Source organism: Oreochromis niloticus, linkage group LG22 (assembly GCF_001858045.2).
Source record: "Oreochromis niloticus isolate F11D_XX linkage group LG22, O_niloticus_UMD_NMBU, whole genome shotgun sequence".
NCBI classification, from domain to species: domain Eukaryota; kingdom Metazoa; phylum Chordata; class Actinopteri; order Cichliformes; family Cichlidae; genus Oreochromis; species Oreochromis niloticus.
Genome location: NC_031985.2, coordinates 37,134,483 through 37,157,722, shown reverse-complemented (window position 1 = coordinate 37,157,722; position 23,240 = coordinate 37,134,483). Strand labels below are relative to the sequence as shown.

Below are 23,240 nucleotides of genomic sequence, written 5' to 3'. Positions count from 1 at the left end.
GGCACAATATTTACTCATTTACGCATGGAAACATTCAGGGTAAAACTGTCAGACTCATAACACATGAACACCACCTAGATTTGTTCTTAACCGCCATGTCTTTTTAGTGAATCAGATTCATTGCAAGTCCACAAGCACATGTTCCCTGCCTGCAATCGTTATATTGTCTGCATACCGTCACACCACCACTTCTCTATCTCTCTATATCTCTGGAAACATATTTGTCTCCAGTTTAAGCTGAGAAAGTGGAAAAGTCTGCACCACCAAGGCAAAAAAGCAAAGAGATTCTGACTACAGGACTTGAAATAATAGTGTGGAAGAAGTAAGCTAGCAATGTTTCCATGGGAGTAATTACCATTAACCCCCCACCCCCCCCAAAAAAAGCTGAAATAACAAGCATGTGTAATATTATATTGCTGCTCAGTTATTAAAAAAGACAAAATATTGTGTTATTTAAAAGTGTCATTGTATAAATACTGTGACTATAGTAGAAACAGTGATTAGGGAAAGAATTCTGGGCTTGTTTTTTTCCCATTAATAGTGGACAGACCCCTGAAATCCCAGTATGGATATAGTTGCAGAAAAAGTAAAGTTTAACTAGTTAAACTTAGAAATAGGAAGAAGAAACCCTAAACATAACTTACACATAGTAGATATAAAGAACATGATTTATTCTTCAGTTAATTAAAAAAAATGTTTTCAAGGCTTTATGTACTTTTAATACCATCCTTTTCTTGACCTTTTCATAACATTTCTCAGTGTAAAATGAAACTTTAATATTCTCTAATGAAAATGTCACAATGGACCGAACAGACTCAGGCACAGACACAGCTTTGAAAACAAGAGTTCACAAGTTTATTTACAATTTTCACCAAAGTGTAGAATATGTACAAGGTGTGGGATGGGATGGAGGGTCCAAGGCTCCGAGGGATGAGGGAAAGGGAATCCACACACATCTCCTTCAGCAATCTCATGTCCACACACAGTGCCGCACTCAGGGATCTAGGAACAAGGTTCACAAACTGGTCCTGGACAGTTTTCTACATACAGAAACGAGTATTAATACGAGCCAGAAATACACAGCGAGCAAAACTTAGATTAAATTTATTTATTTAGGGCAGTGCATGTTAATGAACATACATGTAAAAAAAGAAATTACATCAGAATCAGAATCAGAATCAGAATCGTGTTTATTGGCCAAGTATATGTGCAGACAAATACAAGGAATTTGGTTCCGGTAGATGGTGGCTATCAAGCACAGCAATGTAAAACACACACACACACACACACACACACACACACACACACACACGTCTATATATACATTACACATGCATACACATACATACACAAAGCTGTGTAAACCAACTATAAATAACTAAACTTATGTACATAAAATACAGAAATGAAATGAGGTGGAATGAATACTACAGAATGTACATAAGGTGCAGTTGCAGTCTGGCAGTGGGGAGCAGTGTGACAGGTCAACTGTTTAGGAGGGAGATGGCGAGGGGAAAGAAACTGTTCCTGTGTCGGGTGGTCTTGGTTTGCAGGCTTCTGTACCGTCTGCCAGAGGGCAGCAGGTCAAAAAGTCTGTGTCCAGGGTGTGAGGGGTCTGTGATGATTTTCCCTGCCCGTTTCCTGGTTCTTGAGAGGTACAGATCCTGGATGGAGGGCAGGGGGGCACCGATGATCCTTTCTGCTGCCCGTACAGTCCGCTGCAGTCTGCTCCTGTCCTGTTTAGTGGCTGCACCATACCAGACTGTGATGGAGGAGCACAGGACAGACTCAATGACTGCAGTGTAGAACTGGGTCAGCAGCTCCTGTGGAAGACTGTACTTCCCCAGTTGTCTCAGGAAGTACATCCTCTGCTGGGTCTTTTTGAGGATGGAGTTGATGTTGGTCTCCCACTTCAGGTCCTGGGAGATGGTGGTACCCAGGAACTTGAAGATCTTCACAGTCGACACAGGGCTGTCTGACATGATGAGGGGGGGCAGAGTTGGGGGATGTCTCCTGAAGTCCACTGTCATCTCTACAGTTTTAAGAGTGTTCAGCTCCAGATTGTGCTGACTGCACCAGAGTACCAGCCGCTCAACTTCCTGCCGGTATGCAGACTCATCACCATCCTGAATGAGGCCAATGACGGTGGTGTCATCTGCAAACTTTAGGAGTTTAACAGCCGAGTTCTTGGAGGTGCAGTCATTAGTGTAGAGGGAGAACATGTTTACATGAATGTAAACACACCAGATTGTCCAAAAAAAAACATATTAAAAATGGACAAAAAATTCATAAAAAAGTTCATAATTCATACATAATAAGAACTCCATCACCAGACTCACACATACATACCATTCTATTCCCAAGTAAAACATTGAAACTATACAACTTATACATGATCACACACTTGATTTGTCCATAACCAATTTTTAACCTGTGCCTTAAACAAGTTGATTAAGTTGATTAAGTTGTTCAACAATTCTGCTATGATACGCTCACAGCCTCAAATAGTGGCCGAGGAGACAGGACTAAAAAGCAGCAGGTAGTGGCAATCAGAGCAGGTGTGTGGGCCAAAGGCGGGAGCCCAATAATGAGCTCCGCCCAGGCAGGCAGGAGACAGCGAGGAGAAGAGAGCCCAATAAGCATAACCTGCCAAATGCATCCACGATTCTGTTTGTTTGTTTTTGTTTTGTTTTTTGTTGTTTTTAAAATGGTCTGTCTCATAGCATCACATTTATATGAGAGAAAAACGCATCCAAGACTAAGATTAGGTTGAGCAATCTTGGTTTATTCAAAGAACAGTTAATTTGGTTCCAGGACACAAACTCTGGGACAGACACTTACTACCACAATCTGTTTCCATTGAACGGATTTAGGGATGGTTTGATGGAGTGGTGCATTCAATTTCCTGGAGAGTTAATCTGAGAAGTTAGCTGCACTATGCTCTACACTGGAAGGCCACTGGCAATTGTCGTCTAATAAATAAACATGCTTGTATTAGATTCTGTAGAAATACATGGAAATGAGAAAGTCTATTTTAAGTTAATAGAAAGTGTAAATAATATTTCAAGTAGTGGCTGCTCAACACCTCTAAATGTAAAACACAGAAAAAGAGAGTAGTCGGTCTAAGAATGTCAGTATCTATTGTGTGGTTGTGTTGTTCAACAAGCAGATCATATCTCTCTGTTGCCGTTGTGTCTTTCTGAAAAGCCCAAAAGCTTTGGTCTCTAGGAATAATGAAGCAAAATCAATCCTCTTTACAGAGCTGCAGCTGGTCCCTTAAAATCTTCAGGGTTTTTTTTCCCTTTCTTTTAAGCTAAAAGCATAAGAAACACTTATTTATTGACTAAGTAAGGTAGCTGTGTGTGCTCATCAGTATGGTCCCTTTGTCTCTTCCCCTGCCATGACCAAGTGCTTAGAGGGTAGATTGAATTGGCCTCAGTTAATGATGGATTATTGTTTTCACATCCAGTTTGGTCCATTCTACTTATGGCTTCATAAATCCCTCTCTCACAAAATCAAAAAGAGAGGATTTATGTGTTTTTCTGATCCCTCATCATCCTGCTTTAGTGATCACCACTACCCTGTTTCCCAGCAGCACCTGGAACCATGGAAACTCTATGCGACTGTTGGCGTTCTGCTTGGCATCGACATCCTGTCCCTCATGATCTGGCAGATTGTTGATCCTTTGCACATCACAGTGGAGGTATGAGCATTTTCATTTTTGGTTTAGTTGTAACAGTTTTTTGTGAGTACCCATGTAGATAACTTTGCTTTACTTGTAAACGTTTGTTTTCTTTGTTTTCATAAGACTCATAGGTCTTTTCTTTCCTTGCAAATTCTTTTTATACAACATAGTGCCATCTTGATTAATACCAATGGTAATGTTTCAAATTGTCATGTACTAAAAAGGGAGCACTTTCATGAGTAAATCTTCATGAGCCATATAAATCTTGTGAGACAAACATTCATTAACTAAAACAAACATTTACTAGTTTACCTTTTATTCTAATTATTACCATTATTTCCAGTCAAACATTTAGGCTTTTAGAACATTACACAATCCTAGGCTGTTGAATTTGTAGCTGGTGATGTTCTTGACCTGTGTGTTTATTGTGTTTACCTGTTTTTCTTTTTCTTTTCTTTTTTTATTGGAGCAGAAATTTACCAGAGAAGCTCCCAAAGGGGATCTTGATGTTTTGATCCAGCCCTTACTGGAGCACTGCAACTCAGAAAAGATGAACACCTGGCTTGGTGAGCAGAACACTAGCTCAACGTGCCTTCACTATTTCTCTCAAATTTTCTTTTTATCAAAATAGTTGCTTGCACTTGCAGTGCATTTCAACCAAGTTAAAAGACAGTCAGAACTGCAGTCCTTATAGTAAAACTGACCCATATACTGGATCTGTTTGAAATATTACCTATTCCAAAACAGCAAATACAAGCTGAATTGCTCCTCACTGCTACTATCTAATCAATCTGCAGGTGTGGTATATGGTTATAAAGGCTTACTACTGCTGCTTGGCATCTTCCTGGCCTATGAGACCAAGTCCATCTCTACAGAGAAAATCAATGATCATCGTGCTGTTGGCATGGCCATCTATAATGTTGCCGTAAGTTTAAAGTGGTGTGTGTGTGTGTGTGTGTGTGTGTGTGTGTGTGTGTGTGTGTGTGTGTGTGTGAGAGAGAGGGAGAGAGAGAGAGAGAGAGAGAGAGGGAGAGAGAGAGAGAGAGAGAGAAAGAGAGAGAGAAGGTGGTGTGTGCAACGCTTTGTGTGACATGTATGACTTTTATTTGGCAGTTTGCTTACCAAGTCTCCTTGTGGGGATTGTAAGTAATAATATAAGTTATTGAACTGTAAGTTCAAAGCAACTCCCTGGAGGTGGTTTTTGCTGGCAATATCTTTTCAGAGGGCAAAAATAGTTACTGCGCACAGCACTTAGCTACACTAACTGCTTGCTAGCATTCAAAGCCCCTCACAATGTGGTTTATTTTTTATTTTTACAGGCCCCATGTCCTACGGCTCATTAATCTGATTAGTTAAAGTTAGCCTACAATGAAAGACAGATGTTTAAGCAATCACCTGCAAGCACAAAATAAAACTAATCTTCCCAAAGTCCCACACAGCCACAGAAATGTTTGACATGTTCAAAACAGCTGAGCTAAAGTTGTCCTTTAGTGAAGAAAGGCCAAAGTAAGAGCTATCTAAAGAAATATGAGGAAGACAACCTGATAAAAGGAAAAGGTCAAAATATAGCAAGTTACCTCAGTCTTCTCTTGTAGTTATATTGTTTTGTCACTACGACTTGATTGACAATACAAATCACTAATTTCTGGGGCCATCTTTAGAACTCCATATAGACTGAAAAAGGCTGCTAATCCTTAATTATGTCATTAATCTGAACATTTATGAACAAAAAAAAAAAAGAAAAAGGTTCACATTTAACTCAGTTCTCCCCATCCTGACATTGGAACGTTAAAATGCCAGATGGCCTCTCCGGAGGGGTTGCGTCTTTTTATTAATTTATTTGTGTTTTCTGCTCTTGGCAGTAGAATCGCAGATCCTGTGCTAAAGAAAGATACCACTACTAGTGTAAAAATACTCAAGTAAAGTTGTGCATTTAAAGTCCTACATTAGCTTAAGTGCACACATTGTTAACATAAAAATATATTTAAACTACCCAAAAAAGAAGTACTTTATATGCTGAATCAGCATTCCAGCTCACATATACTGTACAATATTCATTCATTACTACTGAGTCATTTTTTTAATTTTAATGTTACAGCTGGAAGTATTTTTAATGAGTTTATATATACACTAGTGAGTTGCATAATCAATAATATTATAGCATAACTTTGCATATTTACTGTTAATTGAAATCCTCCAAACAGCTAGAAACCAGTGATTTATTATGAATATACTTGAGTGCAAAGTGCAGTATTTTTTCTGTATACAGTCACAGTCCTATGCATACAAAAAGCTCATTCTAAGCCCGAGAAGAAACCCTGGTTTCCAAATATTGAAGACTAATCAAATAATGTTAATATTAAATACTTTGTTAAAATTGTGCTACTAGATTCTGATGTATTCTTCTTAATGCTATGACTATATTTGCTTTGGAACCCAGTCGATGTTTGTGAATCCAGTCATAGGCTCTGCATTTAGCGCTGTGTGAGAAACCATGTTCTGACTGAGTGAACCATACATATCAGTATGAAAAGAAGAAATGTTGATCAGCGATAATAAACTTGAAGAACTCAACCACATTGTAGGCTTTGTGTTCCAGATTTCAAATTCAAAAAGAGATTACCGTTATCTATCGGTAGGCTCACAAAACCCCTAAACAGGATTGCAGTTGAAACTGATGTGGGTGGCTTTGAAATCAACCAGGCGTCTTCCCCGCTAGCCCTGATAAGAAGAAACCTGAGTAGCCTTGCAGGTCTAATCACATCACACACACATACACACCAAGGTCAGACTTTGTACAGATTCACAGTGAGGCCTGAATCACTCTTATTCCATTTACTGAGCCATTATACTGGTTTAACATATTTATTTTTATTTGTTTTATTTTTTCAACATGAGCAACTGAGCATAATTAAACCTCAGTAAGTATTTGTGTTTAATATGTTGTGCTGTATTTTGATCAGTATTAAGTGATTGTGCAACTGTGTTAACCATCAGTAATACGCCATATAAATCATGGTTCTGTGGTTAACAATTAAAATACTTAATGCCAGGGGTGTTTTAGCCCATTTTGGGGGGTGCTTCAGCACCCCCAAAATGAATCAAAGCACCCCCAAAGATTTCTTACTTTTTTGACGATATTTGCTGTTTGTGTGACACACTACTGAAAATATAAAAACCATGCAGTACTTGGTTGAGACGTAATATTTTAACAACAAAAGTATAGATATCCCCCCCCCCAAATGATTTGTTCCAGCTCGCCTCTCCCATGGTCTGATTCTAGCGCCCTTTCTGCCAGAGCGATGGTGGCTGTGACACAGCGGAGTGAAGGTGTGAGTGCCTGGCTTAAAACAGGACATGTTAGCTGCATTTAACCTTCAGTTACTCTTATATAGTTAGGTAGGAGTCAGACCATGTTTCTTTTTAGCTGAAAAACATTACACCCAGGTAACCTGCAGTGTTGAAAACGTGTTTTCAGACGATGTTTACCCTACAATCCGTCCTACTCTGTAGTAAAATCAGCGACATTTGACCATCCTGTTGCTCCCATTGAAATTTATACAGCCTATTTAAAATCTAAAACTCAAAATTGTCCATAGCATACTGTTGTTACCACTGTCCTGTTTGAAATGGAATGAGAGAAGCTGGTTATTTTATGTGCCAATATTAAACCCAAGGTACTAACCAGTTAACTGACTTGAGGCCCATTAACCTTGTAACTCCTGTTGTGTGTGTGTGTGTGTGTGTGTGTGTGTGTGTGTGTGTGTGTGTGTACAGAGAGACAGCCAGGTTCATAATGGATATAAGAAAGTTTTTTCAAAAACAGGAACCACATTCAGGTAAAAGTCTCAGATCAAATAATCTGTCAATCAAGAATAATGTTGGATCAGTGTTTCAATATTTATATCTCTCATTAGATTTACATGTGGTTTGGTTATTTGCCTTTTGGTTGAAAGTACACTGAGAGTGAAATTTTTTATTTATGATCTTAATAGTAATTTTTTCAAATTGAATCTAACTAAATACAATCTATTTGTGTATGATTGTCAGTCCAAAGAGGGAGAGAGGAAAGAGGGGAACATGAGGAGAAAGTACAAGGTCAGGAACCAGGTAAGAAAACAGACAGGGAATAGTGACAGGCAAAACAGAAACTGTTATAAACTGACAAAGAACAAAAACCGAATTTTACTCATACAATCTGGAAGTTGTGTTCTCCCTATATTAAAGCTGCTATAAAGAATCTGTAAAACAAATTGGGTTGAAATATTTTTTGGCCTGACAGAGACAGGGAAGAAGTCTCATCGTGACGAGTAAAATTTATCTTGCCTGACTGGGCAGCTCTCCGGGTGCTCAGCACCCCCAAAGCTCTGATCCTAGAATCACCTTTGCTTAATGCTATCTTTATCTATCCATAATCCTGAATCTATCTGATTTAGGACTATGTGTATGATGAGTTGGCAACACAGTTCGTATCTTCCTACGTTCCTCCAAACACACACAAATATGCCAAGGTTGAAGCTGGCTCATGAGCTGGTTCAAGCTGACACGTGCTTTCACATTAGAGCAGTTATTTTCACTAATCAAACTACATTTCTTATTCATATATGGATCAAACATATATTTTGATTTATGTTTAATTAAAAATAAAAAATAATGGAATATTAGGAAATAGCACTCATTTATTCATTTTTATTCATTTTCTCTTAGCTGTGATGTAGAGTCGAGGACTTATGGTGGAAAGGCCCTTTTAATGATGACTGTTTTGAATTCTACAAAAGTGCACATTTTGAGGAACTCAATTTGGCAGAATACATTCATTAATACAATATTGTATGTGTAGAACAACTAGATGGCAGAGAGAGAGACACCCTCAGCCACAACAAATGATTAAACACACTATTAAATCTTTATTTATAATTTGACTTTGAGTGTTATGGAGAGTTAGCTAAGAGGACAACATTCATTCCCCACTAACTACAACCCACAAGCCCAAGATATTGTGTGTGCCACTGTAGGCTAATCTCAGAAATAAATCTGTCTTATTGTGGACTGTGGGCTCTGTGCCTGGGAGACTATATAAACTTACCATATCAAAAGTCTGATTAGTATGTGAATTTGTCAGTACCTCTTAGGAGCCAAGGTAATGTAACTCTCAGTAGCATTCCTCTCTCCGGGCTGTGTTAGTCTGCAGGCATGGTCTTTCACTTTCTGTCCTTTACCAGTGCTACTACTCTCAGCGGTCATATTGGCATTTATTTGTTCATGCCCTTCTGAGAAAGCTCTGTCATCCTTGATGGCAATGCTCACATCCAGCCCAATTTGCGGACTAACTATACTATACAACTGCTGGACACACATGTTGCACAATGCTGTGCCACAACACATACCCAAGCTGACACAGCTGTGTTGTGTCCTCATCATCAGAAATAAAGTCATAGGCAGAAATATACACAAATCATATTCCACATTAGGACTTTTGTTAGGCAGTGTTACGCTCACATATTTGCTTGCTTCTTGTAGAAGTCTACTATCTTCTGATTTTTTGAAGAGGAATCAGTCAATGTACAGAAGGTTAATTTTCTCTTTGAAAATCACTTAAGAGAGTTACTTTTCAGGCATACAATACTGAGTAACAATAATGGCCTAGTTCCACCCCATAGGGTTCCTTTAAGGTTTGTTATTCCTTACTCTGAGAGAAAAGAAGGCTGTTACTGAGGTTGCAGCTTCTAAATGATGGAACAACAAGCAGAATTTAAAAATTCTTAATAGTCAGTTGTTGAGCTTTTTTATGTGTATAGGAAACACCACCGTGTTTTCGGGCAAGATGGCACCTGTGTTTGGCTTTGCCACTGCTACAGCTTGCTGGAGGCAACAGTGTAGTTTTTCACTGTCGTCAGTCGTCGTTTGCAATATAATTTTTGCTCTTTTGTGTTCTGACTTTGCTTCTGCTGCTTCAATTTATGATTGGGTTACACTGTTAAAATCAAAGATTCAATGGAGAGCTACTGTGACAGCTGGGAGAGCTACAGGAAAACTTTTCCTCCTCCTTTGGTGTGTTCCTCACCTGAGTGCGTGCTACTGTGCACAACCCATGGGATTTCCACCCCCAAGAGACGAAAAAGGGGAACGAGGGGCGGCATCCAGGTGAAACGGAGAAGGTACCGGAGGCTATCTTCTTGGCTGTGGGGAGACTCCCGGTGCCTGCGACCAGTTCCTCTCCTGTCGTTTGCTGGGGATGTTGCGCCTCCACCTGGGACTTGGGCCCCATGGCTCGAAAGCAGTTTGCTCACCCTGCGTCCGTCATCCGTTCTCTGTTTTGCTGATGACAGCTATGTCTGCTCACCAATCAAGGTTTTTCCCAGCTCTGGAGTTGCCGCCCTGCCCGGAAGGTCCACAGGTGTCCACAGGTGTTTAATTCAAGTGCCGCTGCATTCAGCTGTTGATTTCGCAGATAAACCGTCATCAGTTCGGTTCGGCCTGCTTAATGTTCGCTCCATAACGAACAAATTATTTATTCTAAATGATCTCTTTATTAAATTTTATTAGATTTTATGTGTCTAACTGAGATGTGGCAGAAAGGATTATGTCCACTTGAATGAAATCTGCCCGGCTAGCTGCTCTGTCATTGGAACTCCGCGTCTTTCGGGACATGGTGGAGGACTTGCTGCTGTTTACCAGGACAGAATCACATGCAGACTGATGACCTCGGACTCTTTTTCTTCATTTGAATCACAGATGATGAAGGTCGGTTCTCTGAAAACCTTTCATTGTATTTTAATCTATCAACCTCCTGGACCTGCCAGGGTCTTTCTAACTGAATTTAACGTCCTTCCATCATTAAATTGGAGAAGGTTGTGATACTGGGAGATTTAAACCTTCATATTGATGATGCATCCTGTAACACTGCTGCTGAGCTCATCGCTATCACTGAGTCTTTTAACTTTAAGCAGCATGTTTCTGGCCCCACTCATACTCATACAAAGGGCCACACAGTGGATCTCGTTTTCTCCCTGGGTTTAAATATACATGACGTATGTGTGGAGGATGTCCATGTGAGTGACCATAGCTGCATATTTTTTTAATTTGTCATTTTACTTTGATCCTTCACCTCCTAAGCTGATGATCCAAAGGCAGATTATAAACCAGGATGTTGCTAGGTTCTCTGCCATGTTTGACCCTCACATGGCTCATAATGGCGTTGATTCACTTATCAATCAATGAAAATCTATTATAGATACAGTCGCACCTCTGAAACAAAGTGTTGTCAATTCTTCAAATTTCTGTCCCTGCATAAATGAAAATATTCAAAATTTTAGAAAATATTGTCGCAAATTAGAATGTTTATAGAAGGCTTCCAACCTCAAGGTTCTTAGGGTACATCTCAAGGAATCAGTTTTCTCACTTAATGACATGATACAAATACCAGAACTGAATATTTTGGTAATCTAATAGCTTCAAAAAAGAAAAATCCCAAAGTGTTGTTTAATACTGTTAAGAGATTTTTTAGGATTTTGGGATTTTTATTATGTTGTGCTTAAAAGTACGTTTCTTTATCTAAATATGTTTGCTCTTTCAGTATTAAGCTTAAATAGGTAAGTCACATTTTGTGCAGACTCCTAAATGGGGAAGTTACATACACTCTGTACTCCACAGGAAGCCTGCATGCAGCACGGGTCTATTTTATCTCTTCCTGTACGTCTCTGAGAATGCTATGAGTAAAAAGGCTGACAACTATTGCACGGTGCGAGTCTCCCTCAGGCTCACCCGTGTACACGTTAACCTGTCTGAGCGTCTTTATTCTGACCTGAGTTGCAAAACAGGAAAACTCCTGACATTTCTTGGTCCTTCGAGCCGGATGGGACACAGCACTTTTGTGTGACCCCACGGGAAAGCCTCATCGAGTCCTGCCGTCGTGAGAAGCCCGCACTGAAGTCTGTCGACAGCTCCTGTCCAGGTACAGGATAAAGTCCAGAGACGTGAATTCGGGTTCTGGCCAGCGTTCTTATAAGTGGTCCACAGCGGTGGGGGTCGATGAGGCAGACCTGAGAGACCGGCAGTGAATCAGCAACCAGGTGAATATTAACACTCAGACACCTCGCGTAAAACGTCTAGGCTCGGCTCGCCCAGAGGGGTTGGTAGCATTCCTAAAAGTAAACGCTCGCCTGAAAAAGGGGCTGGAAGCTATTTTAGGGGGCATTCCTAAAAGTAAACGCTCGCCTGAAAAAGGGGCTGGAAGCTATTTTAGGGGGATTTCTAAAAGTAAACGCTCGCCTGAAAAAGGGGCTGGAAGCTATTTTAGAAGGGTTTCTAGAAGTAAACGCTCGCCTAGAAGGGGCTGGAAGCTATTTTAGATAAACCTGGTCCGTAAGACGTAGTACGCGTTGAAAAGGTATTGTTGTTGTTTTATTTTTGTTGGTGGAATAAGTTGATTTTACAGCACAATAAGGAGGCTGAACTATTCCACTATTTTGTTTGCTGTTGGCCACCCAAGTACTGGTGAAAAGAGAGAAACAGGTCGTGTTTCATCACATAAAGATGACACCGCTTTCAAGAATAGCTTGAAAGTAGAAGGCCGTGTCAACTACCTCTCTCGATTCTCGTGCCAGAGAAGGTGCCGCAGTTGTGTAGTTGTAAAGTATTAAAATTAAGAGGATTAAAATGGGTAACTCACTGCTGATGAGCAGTGGTTAGAAAAGAAATGTCCAGATGCCGGAGAAATTAGTGCATATAGATGGAGAAATCCAAAGAAAACCTAAATGTCCCACGTGGGAGGGAAAATGCATTGACTAAATTATAAGAAACCCTCCAAGCAGAAATAAATACTGAAAAGGAAGCTAAAAAGCAATCAAAGCATACACAAGAGTTGTAATATATTAAAGCATGGAAAGTGGAATGAAGTGGAATAAACAAAAGGTTAAATTAAGGTTAACTGAAATTAAAGCAGAGCTTATCTAGTGATAAGCATGATAATAGGAGATAATAGGAAGGTTAACAACCTGTAAACTGGTATTAACAATGAAACATAGTTGGCATGACGACCGTGCCTAGAATGAATAGAATGCATGAAACCAGATAATTCACACGAAAATATATCAAATAAAAAAGAGAGATGCATGAGGTATATTACGGCTGCGTCATTGTTCAGCCAAGGAAAAGCAAATGTCTCCAGCTTGGGAAGGTGTGAAGCTGCAGATTCACACAGACCCGTGATGGATACATAATAAAATATAAACTAATATACTATTGTATATTAGTAGTAAAGTAGTAAAGTAGTGTATTGTAATATACTCTTGCTGTTATAAAAAAGGAAAAACAATACAATGACAACATTAATAATGATATACTATTAATAAGAAGAGGCACCTCAGTCAGTTATGATGTGAGGTGGAAGATTGTTGAAAGTAGTCTGATTCAAGCTTAAGGTTTGCTCAAACTCAGTACAATGAACTACACTAATCAGGTGCATAGAGACACTTGACCTGCTTATAAACCTGTCATCTTAGATGAGACTTTGTTAAGATGAAGAGCTGAAGAGCAAACCTATACTAACAACTAATGAGCCAAACCCTGTATACAACAGCTAAAGCTACAAGATTGAGAAGCTGAATTAAATAAATATGTGGACACTACCAAGCTAATGAGGAGCGGTGACGCGCTTGCTGGTTTTGCTCACTACAATTGTATAAATAGAGTTTGAATTCATTACAATATGAAAGCATATTTCGAGTGATTTTAACTGTGTAAATGCTGTGAGTAGTAGGTTTTGAGTGATTGGGTGTGATTTGTACAAAAATAATAAAACATAAGTAAGTATAATACTACAAAGGTTCATAGTGGAGTGAGTGAACGAGTGGAAGTTTGAGAGAAAAGGCAGTGTGTGTGATGATGCCTGATGTCTGAAAGGGCTCTATTTAGAAGTGTCTGCAGAAACAGGAAATATGTGTGCCTGTGGTGTGTCAAGACAGCTCACAGAGAGTAACAGACGAGTTAAACTCTAAGAAGATGAGGCGAATGTTTTAGGAAAAGTAATGATAATGATATTGATTGTATGCTTTTAGTGTGTCAATACAGGTGGATTTCTCTCAACCTGGAACCTTGAGTACAGCATCAAAAGCATAGATTAATTGGGAAAGTGCGAGTGCAAGAATACAGGGTATAATTGGGTTGAAATTGAAGGCTGAGCTCATCATTGTTTAGAGATGTCCGCCATGTCATAAACAAAAGAAGGCAAAATAATGACAGAAATAATTGACAACTATATTAATGAATAGACAACACATACTCAAGTTGTTATATGTGAAATTATTTTTGGAAAGGGTCAGAGGAGATAGTTTGAATTTAGAACTCAGTGATAAGATGCATGAATTAAACCGTATTGTAATAAATACTTGCAATGAAGAAAGCAGCTTACACTCAATTAATATGAACGCAAAGCCTTGATGCTTGTTTGTTTGCTTAGTAAGTTTGGAGAACAAATTTGTGATCATACTTGTGGAGCACAGTGACACATAATGATTTGGGCATATGATTTGCTGATGCCTAGTTTTAGAGCTGTGAGCTATGAGCTTACACTGTCACACATCAGAATTGCTGTATGCTGTATCACGCGCTGACCTTCACGGCACCCCACAGGCTGGTGTCGTTGATATCTTTGTAGACGGTTCAGCGTCCAAAAATAGCCTTGGGCGGAACTGTGTAGGTTATGCGGTAACCACAGTAGACACAGTTTTAGAAGCAAAGGCACTAACTTCCTCACACTCTGCACAGAGTGCAGAACTCACGGCCGTCATACGTGCCTGTCAACTGCATGAAGACCGAGACATAAACATATACACTGACAGCCAGTATGTCTTTGCTGCTGTGCATCATTTTGCAAAAATCTGGCAGAATAGGGGGATGGTTACCTCTACTGGCAACCCAGTGCAACATGGAAATCTTTTGAAGGCACTGTTGGAAGTGTTGATATTGCCAAAACAGTTAGCATTAGGTAAATGTGCTGCACACCAGAAAGGCTACTCAGAGGTCACTAAAGGCAATAACTTTGCAGATCAAGCAGCAAAAGCAGCAGCACAACAAACTATAGACACATTAATGAACCTCTCCAGATAGAACTACGAAATGGCACATGTGACGAATGGTTCTGGGTTGACCTGAAAGTGAAGCACAGAAGTAAGGCTAAATCATTCCCAGTCTTTCTTGAAAACAATGGGAATTTGAGCCACAGCCTATGCTACCGCCAAGAGAACGGATCCACGCCAATGGGAAACACCACCACCAACTGCAAAGCAGTACAGACACACGCTCCTGGAGGGCCCGTGAAGAGCAGCAACATCTCAAATGGCACCTTCTGGGTGCAAGGGATGGCCTGGGATATCCTTCCTGGGAATTGGACAGGTCAGTGCGCTCCCATTTTCATATCTGACCACACTTTCAAGACAACCATGGACGCCACGTCAACATCAACGTCAACAACACGGAAAAGACGAAGCACCCCAGACCTCAAGCAGCATGATTCCATATGGGGTTCCGATGTCCCAGAGGAATTTAAACTTTGGACTGAAAGACAAAAGGTTCTGAATGCTTCATGTAAATTCAACGACGAACGGGATCAGGAAATTGACGCTCTGCGCATTGCAGTAATGCAACACAGGGCAGCATTGGACATGATTCTCGCCGAGAAAGGCGGACTATGTGTCCTCTTTAACAACACATGTTGCACATACATTCCAGATAATGTGCACTCACCGAACATGACTGATGCTCTGAAAACACTCAGACAACTTCGGGATGCACAACAACGAGACTATGCCACAAATACAGAAGACTGGCTTACGTGGCTTTTAAGCGGCTCTTGGAAGTCCCTGCTGATTAAAGGACTTGTTTTTGTTGGTGTTATAATACTGTTATTGTGTCTTTTCACTTCATGTGTCATACCTTGTTTGAAGAACATGGTATCAAAAATGGTAACTGCTTCAATTCATGCTTACATCACCCTATCACAGAATGATGAAGATGATAATGAGATAGACACTTGGATATAACATACTCACAAAACCCACTATTTTATGATGTCTTGGCTAAAAATGTCTACAAGTGGCCATAGACTGATGCACTGTTAGTGGTTGCTATGTACATATATAGAAGGAAAGATCAAACAACAGGAGGGAATGTTAAGAGATTTTTTAGGATTTTGGGATTTTTATTATGTTGTGCTTAAAAGTACGTTTCTTTATCTAAATATGTTTGCTCTTTCAGTATTAAGCTTAAAAGGTAAGTCACATTTTGTGCAGACTCCTAAATGGGGAAGTTACATACACTCTGTACTCCACAGGAAGCCTGCACGCAGCACGGGTCTATTTTATCTCTTCCTGTACGTCTCTGAGAATGCTATGAATAAAAAGGCTGACAACTATTGCGCAGTGCGAGTCTCCCTCAGGCTCACCCGTGTACACGTTAACCTGTCTGAGCGTCTTTATTCAGACAGGTTAACGTGTACACGGGTTATATAATTAAATTATATTAAGAATATTGTCTCTCCTGATATTCCTCCTGTACCAATCTATACTAAATCTGATTGTAAAAACTTCATTATTTTTCATTAGTGTGTTTGACTCTATTGGCCCCTGTATTCTGGAAATAATTAATACTTCTCTTTATACTGACTCAGTTCCCAGCTATTGTAAACAAGCTATTGTTGAACCAATATTAAAGAAACCAAATTTGGACCCATCTCTTCCAAGCAGTTACAGGCCAATATCAAAATTACCATTGGTGTCAAAGATCTTGGAAAAAACGGTCGCAGAACAACTTAACAACTTTTTGGAGAAAAACAATGTTCTGGACATTTTCCAGTCTGGTTTCCGCAAATTGCACTCCACTGAAACCGCGTTATTTAAAGTGTCTAGTGACATTCTGATGGCAACAGACTCTGAAGAGTACACCGTTCTGGTTATATTGGGTCTCACCTCTGCTTTTGATACTGTTGATCACAGCATCACGATAAATAGGTGGAAGGACTTGTTCGGGATTACTGGTGTTGTTTTAAAATGGTTCATGTCGTATCTATCTAGGAGAGATCTTTTACTGTCTGTATGAATCAAGTGTTTTCTGAAACATCAGTTCTCCACTGACTCCTTTAAAAAGCAGCTGAAGACATTTTTATACAAACGAGCTTTTAATTAATCTTTCACTATTTTATATTATTTTATTCATATTTCTGGTTTTACTGTAAAGCACTTTGTGATTTTTATCTGTGAAATGTGCTATGTTTCTTACTTACTATGTATAGCACACAGTAAAAATTGTCAAATTTTACCTGACAGATTATGAAGTATTCCTCTAAGTTTAAAAGACAAGTAAGGTTTCAGCTTTTGGTTTGAAACTCTTTTTACAGGCAGTCAAATGCTAATACACTGAAAATGGTTTCATAATCATCAACATTTTCACAGGATGGTGCCTGTGTAAGGCTTTGCCACTGCCACTGCCTCAAGAGTTGGCAGTTCGTCTTGTAATCAGAAGGTTGCCGGTTCGAGCCCCGGCTCCGACAGTTTCGGTCGTTGTGTCCTTGGGCAAGACACTTCACCTGTTGTCTACTGGTGGTGGTCAGAGGGCCCGGTGGCGCCAGTGTCCGGCAGCCTCGCCTCTGTCAGTGCGCCCCAGGGCAGCTGTGGCTACAATGTAGCTTGCCATCACCAGTGTGTGAATGGGTGGATGACTGAATGTAGTGTGAAGCGCTTTAGGGTCCTTAGGAACTAAGTAAGGCGCTATACAAATACAGGCCATTTACCATTTAATTTATGATTGCCTGATGCTATTATCTATAAGATTCTATATAATGGCTCAAGATACTTCATCCCACTGGGTCGGTGTTTCACATCCTTTGCTCCCAGTGGTTGGATCCTCTTCTGGTGACCTCAATGGTTCCCTCCTAGGTACACAGAGGAAAAGAGGAAAAGGGGCATGTGGCGGGGGGGCTCAGCGGCAGGGGAAGGGTGGAGCAGTGGGATCAGGGTGCGGTGTCAGGGGAGGCTGACACAGACACGTGAGCTCGATCATCTAATCATGTCTCCCCTGTAAAAGATGTGCCGGGACCTGAGGTGTGGTGTGTGTGTGCTGCAGAGCAGTGTGGCAGCTGGAAAGCTGCTCAGACAGAAGGTGTTCTAACATACATTATAAAACATATAGCAACGTGCAAGCTGTGTGAGTGGGTCTTCATTCGTTTCACAGCTTGATTTATATCCCTTGCCCCCGGTCGACGATTTCCTGGACCAGATAGGCACTGCTCGCTTTTTTACAACACTGAATTTAACCAAGGGCTACTGACAGAGTCCCTTGTCTGCAGAGTCCAAGGAAAAAATGGTCTTCTCCACTCCGTACAGTTTGTACCAATTTGTCACGCTTCCGTTTGGCTTGTTTGGAGCCCCCCGCCACTTTCCAGCGCCTTCTGGACCAGGTGCTGTAGCCAGATGCTACATACAATGCCTTGCAAAAGTATTCGGCCCCCTTGAACTTTTCCACATTTTGTCACATTACAGCCACAAACATGAATCAATTTTATTGGAATTCCACATGAAAGACCGATACAAAGTGGTGTACACTTGAGAAGTGGAACGAAAATCATACATGATTCCAAACATTTTTTACAAATAAATAACTGCAAAGTGGGGTGTGTGTAATTATTCAGCCCCCTGAGTCAATACTTTGTAGAACCACCTTTTGCTGCAATTACAGCTGCCAGTCTTTTAGGGTATGTCTCTACCAGCGTTGCACATCTAGAGACTGAAATTCTTGCCCATTCCTCTTTGCAAAACAGCTCCAGCTCAGTCAGATTAGATGGACAGCGTTTGTGAACAACAGTTTTCAGATCTTGCCACAGATTCTCGATTGGATTTAGATCTGGACTTTGACTGGGCCATTCTAACACATGGATATGTTTTGTTTTAAACCATTCCACTGTTGCCCTGGCTTTATGTTTAGGGTCGTTGTCCTGCTGGAAGGTGAACCTCTGCCCCAGTCTCAAGTCTTTTGCAGACTCCAAGAGGTTTTCTTCCAAGATTGCCCTGTATTTGGCTCCATCCATCTTCCCATCAACTCTGACCAGCTTCCCTGTCCCTGCTGAAGAGAAGCACCCCCAGAGCATGATGCTGCCACCACCATATTTGACAGTGGGGATGGTGTGTTCAGAGTGATGTGCAGAGTGATGTGCAGTGTCTTTGGCTCTTGGCGAAGGCGGTCGCACTTTTCTCCTCTCCTCTCCCCCTTATCTTCCCTGCTTAGCCTCTTGTGTCCTTGTCTTGTCTCGTGTATTTTGTATTACTTTTCCCTGGAACACTCTCTCACAGTCTGTTCTCTAAAACCTAAAGAGGAATTATGGATTTGATCAACTGGTCCCTGAATGCAATTGACACCCTTTTCTCAACGAGAAGTCTGGGCTCGGGTGAGCCTGAGTGTTGAAGACATCTACCTATTCGGAACCATGATAACAGGGTTCTTGCTGATCGGAGCTGGCTTGGCCCTGGCTCATCGAAGATTAAAGAAAGCGGAATCGGCTGTTCAAAACCCCACAAGGCTGCCCGCTGGGATTGAATCGATGGGACGAGTGGTGAGTTCTCAAAATGGGCTCATTGGGCGCAGCACGGATAAGATCTTGGAGAAGCTTACGGCTGCCGTGAACACTCAAAATAAGACCTCTGAGCAAAAATTGGATTACATCTCGGAGAAGCACTCAGAATAAGACCTCTAAGCGAAAATTGATTACATCTTGGAGAAGCTCACTGCGGTCGTGAGTTCTCAGAATCTGCTCTTTGAGCACAAGAAGGACAACATCACGGAGCGTAAGTTTGATAACATCATGGAGAAGCTCACGGCTCTCCAACAGGAGATTGAGAGACCAGTGTCGGACTGTTAGAACAGCTTTGAAATTCACATGAGTTGTTCGCACTAAAGTAAACACCACCATCACTTCATGCGGCTATCCCTTCGGCGCCCGCTGTGATCTCAAGGCTGGAGCTGAACAAAAACACCCTGATAACAGACTGTGCTTAGACTGTTCTTCCTATCCTACGCAAGGCCACCTGGGTTGGCTGGAACACTGTTTACTTAGCCTAGCAGGGCGAAGGACACTGTCTCAGCTGAACTCTGGACACATACACACACACACATATACTGATACACACTCATCCCCCCTCCCTTTCAAAACGCCTTCGATGCTTGTCCCCACCCGGGGAAGATGGCGGTCGACTGGACCAGCGCAGACATGCTGCAGGATGCATGTCTTCCCAATGTGTTGTTTGTGTAAGTTTGGTCAGAAGGTTCCTTTGTAAGTGCACATGCGCCATTAGCGTGCTGCCTGCTGTAACCCTAATTTCCCTCGGGATTAATAAAGTATTCTGATTCTGATTCTTTTAGTTTTCCGCCACACATAGCGTTTTGCATTTTGGCCAAAAAGTTCCATTTTGGTCTCATCTGACCAGTGCACCTTCTTCCACATGTGTGCTGTGTCCCCCACGTGGCTTGTGGCAAACTGCAAACGGGACTTCTTATGGTTTTCTGTTAACAATGGCTTTCTTCTTGCCACTCTTCCATAAAGGCCAACTTTGTGCAGTGCATGACTAATAGTTGTCCTATGGACAGATTCCCCCACCTGAGCTGTAGATCTCTGCAGCTCGTCCAGAGTCACCATGGGCCTCTTGGCTGCATTTCTGATCAGCGCTCTCCTTGTTCGGCCTGTGAGTTTAGGTGGACGGCCTTGTCTTGGTAGGTTTACAGTTGTGCCATACTCCTTCCATTTCTGAATGAGTGCTCCGTGGGATGTTCAAGGCTGGGGAAATCTTTTTGTAGCCTAAGCCTGCTTTAAATTTCTCAATAACTTTATCCCTGACCCGTCTGGTGTGTTCTTTGGACTTCATGGTGTTGTTGCTCCCAGTATTCTCTTAGACAACCTCTGAGGCCATCACAGGGCAGTTGTGGAGCTGTTTTGCAAAGAAAAATGGGCAAGAATTTCAGTCTCTAGATGTGCAAAGCTGGTAGAGACATACCCTAAAAGACTGGCAGCTGTAATTGCAGCAAAACGTGGTTCTACAAAGTATTGACTCAGGGGGCTGAATAATTACGCACACCCCACTTTGCAGTTATTTATTTGTAAAAAATGTTTGGAATCATGTATGATTTTCGTTCCACTTCTCTCGTGTACACCACTTTGTATTGGTCTTTCACGTGGAATTCCAATAACATTGATTCATGTTTATGGATCTAATGTGACAAAATGTGGAAAAGTTCAAGGTAGCCGAATACTTTGGCAAGCCACTGTATCTAGTGCCTAGTGTAACTTTTTAGATACCATTTGTTACTTTTCAAATTCTATATTTATTAAGTTATTCAGGCTTGTTTGCACAACAAGGCTAAATAATTATATAAACTTTTAAGAATCTAAATAGTGTACTTTGGTAGAATTAAAAAATAAGTGTAGTGCAGGTCTATGATGATTTTTACTGCTACTATCATCTAGTTTTGATTCTGGTTCTGTTTTTGGTTAAGTCCTAAGTAGTCCTGATTTTGAACTGTTGTAGTCCTGTTTTAATTCCGGATCACTTCTGGGTCTGGTTGAATTGGGGTTTAGTCCCTGTGTTTTGATATAGCCCCGACTTTGTTCTGCCTTGCTGCTTAATTAAAAAACTAGTTTAAGGTGTCCTGCATATGTGATTTTTTTTTTTTTTTTTCCTATATGAAGTCATTGTACTCAGTGAAATGAGACAAAATTCCTCCAAGACCATTGTGCGACATATAAGGTATAATTTATATATACAGACAATCAACACAGGACTATATAAAGTGCAAGTGTGCAAAAATTGCCAAAACAACAAAACAAATCAAAGACAGTGCAACACCAGACAGAATGACACAGACACAAGACAGTGATGACACAACAGTGTAAAAGAAAACTGCAACAATGACAGTGGGGTGTGCAAAAGACTGGGCATTGTTGCAAAAAGTAACTTGATATATGAAGGTGTGTGTGTGTGTGTGTGTGTGTGTGTGTGTGTGTGTGTGTGTCAGTCCAGTCACTGGCGCTCTGGAGTCTAATGCCTTGGGGGGAGAAACTGTTCCGCAGTCTGGCAGTGAAAGCTCCGGTACCTCTTGCCAGATGCATTGGGTCCTCCACAACGCTGGTGGCTTTGCAGATGCAGCAGGTGTGATGTGTCTGTGGAGGGAAGAGAGGCTCCAATGTTCTTCTCAGCTGTTCCCACTATCCGCTGTAGGGTATTGCGATCCAATACGGTGCAGTTACCATACAAGACAGTGATGCTGCTACGCAGGACACTCTTGATAGTCTCTCTATAGATGGTGGTGAGAATGAATGGTGGGAGATGGGCTTTTCTCAGCTTTCGCAGGACATAGAGATGCTGTCGGGCCTTCTTAGTTATGGAGCTGGTGTGGAGAGACCAGGAGAGGTTCTCTACCAGGTGAACACCAAGGAATTTGGTGCTCTTCGACCACCACAGAGGATCCATCAAAGTTAACTGGACAGTGCTCTTCTGAAGTCAACAATCTGTTTTGTTTTGTCCACCTTCCTTACCAACACGTTATTCTGAGCGTCAAAACGTACATAGAAGTTGGTCAGGTAGGGAGGTGTCACCATCGCAGGCAGGTGCCATCTTCCTGTAGTTGGTGATGCCCTGCCACATGTGCCGTATGTCGCCACTGTCCTGGAAATGGCTGTAGATTCTTCTGCCATACGTGCGCTTTGCTGGTCTGATGGCTCGAGACAGTTTGGCCCTCGCTGTTCCCAGGGCCACCTTGTCACAAACTCTGAAGGCAGAGTCTCAAGTCTTTAGCAGCTCAGGCACTTCTACAGTCATCCACAGTTCCTGGTTGGAGCGTATTATGAAAGTCTTCTTGATGTAGCTGGTCACAGATGATGTGTGCTCCTCCAAGTTGGTGTAGTCACCATTTCTTGCAGCCTGCCTGAACATGTCCCAGTCAGTGTGCTCAAAACAGTCCTGAAGAGCAGAGGGGGTAACTGTGACTGAGGACTTGTCCTGGGGCAACCACATCACCTCAGCTGTACGGAAGGCCCAACAGCGCCTCTACTACCTGAGGAGACTGTGGAGCGCACACATTCCCAGACCTCTGATGTTGAACTTCTACAACTGTGCCATCAGCAGCGTTCTGACGTACGGATTTCTAGTGTGGTTCCCCAGCTGCACCAAGGCCGACCAGCAAGCACTCCAGCGGGTGGTGAAAGAAGCTGGCATGATTATTGGAACGATTCTGCCAGAGATTAGCAACATCTTCCCCACTCGCTGTCTGAGGAGGGTGCACAGTATCCTGCGGGACCAACATCACCCTTTTTCACCTTTTTCACCTGCTGCCCTCAGGGAGAAGGTACAGGTCCATACAGGCCAGAACGTCCAGATTGGCCAACAGCCTGTATCCACAGGCTGTGAGGCTCCTGAACTCGCCCCCCCCCCCCCCCCCCCCTCTGCCCCCCCTCTCACGGACAATAACCATATCCAACTTATTAATAGCTGTGAACTGGTATGAAATATAGACATTT

General features: G+C 41.6%; 1 protein-coding gene across 3 annotated transcripts in view; it reads left to right on the top strand.

Annotated features, from left to right (window-relative positions):
* The window catches only part of gabbr1b (gamma-aminobutyric acid (GABA) B receptor, 1b), a 102,123-nt gene that overhangs the window by 61,689 nt on the left and 17,194 nt on the right, over positions 1 to 23,240 (top strand). For 2 of the 3 annotated variants that reach the window (XM_019355691.2, XM_019355690.2), the window contains 3 exons: positions 3,593 to 3,703; positions 4,158 to 4,251; positions 4,483 to 4,610. In XM_019355691.2, the coding sequence (XP_019211236.1) occupies positions 3,593 to 3,703; positions 4,158 to 4,251; positions 4,483 to 4,610 (333 nt within the window). The remainder of the gene's footprint in view (positions 1 to 3,592; positions 3,704 to 4,157; positions 4,252 to 4,482; positions 4,611 to 23,240) is intronic. The other variant, XM_013266980.3, reaches the window with a different exon arrangement.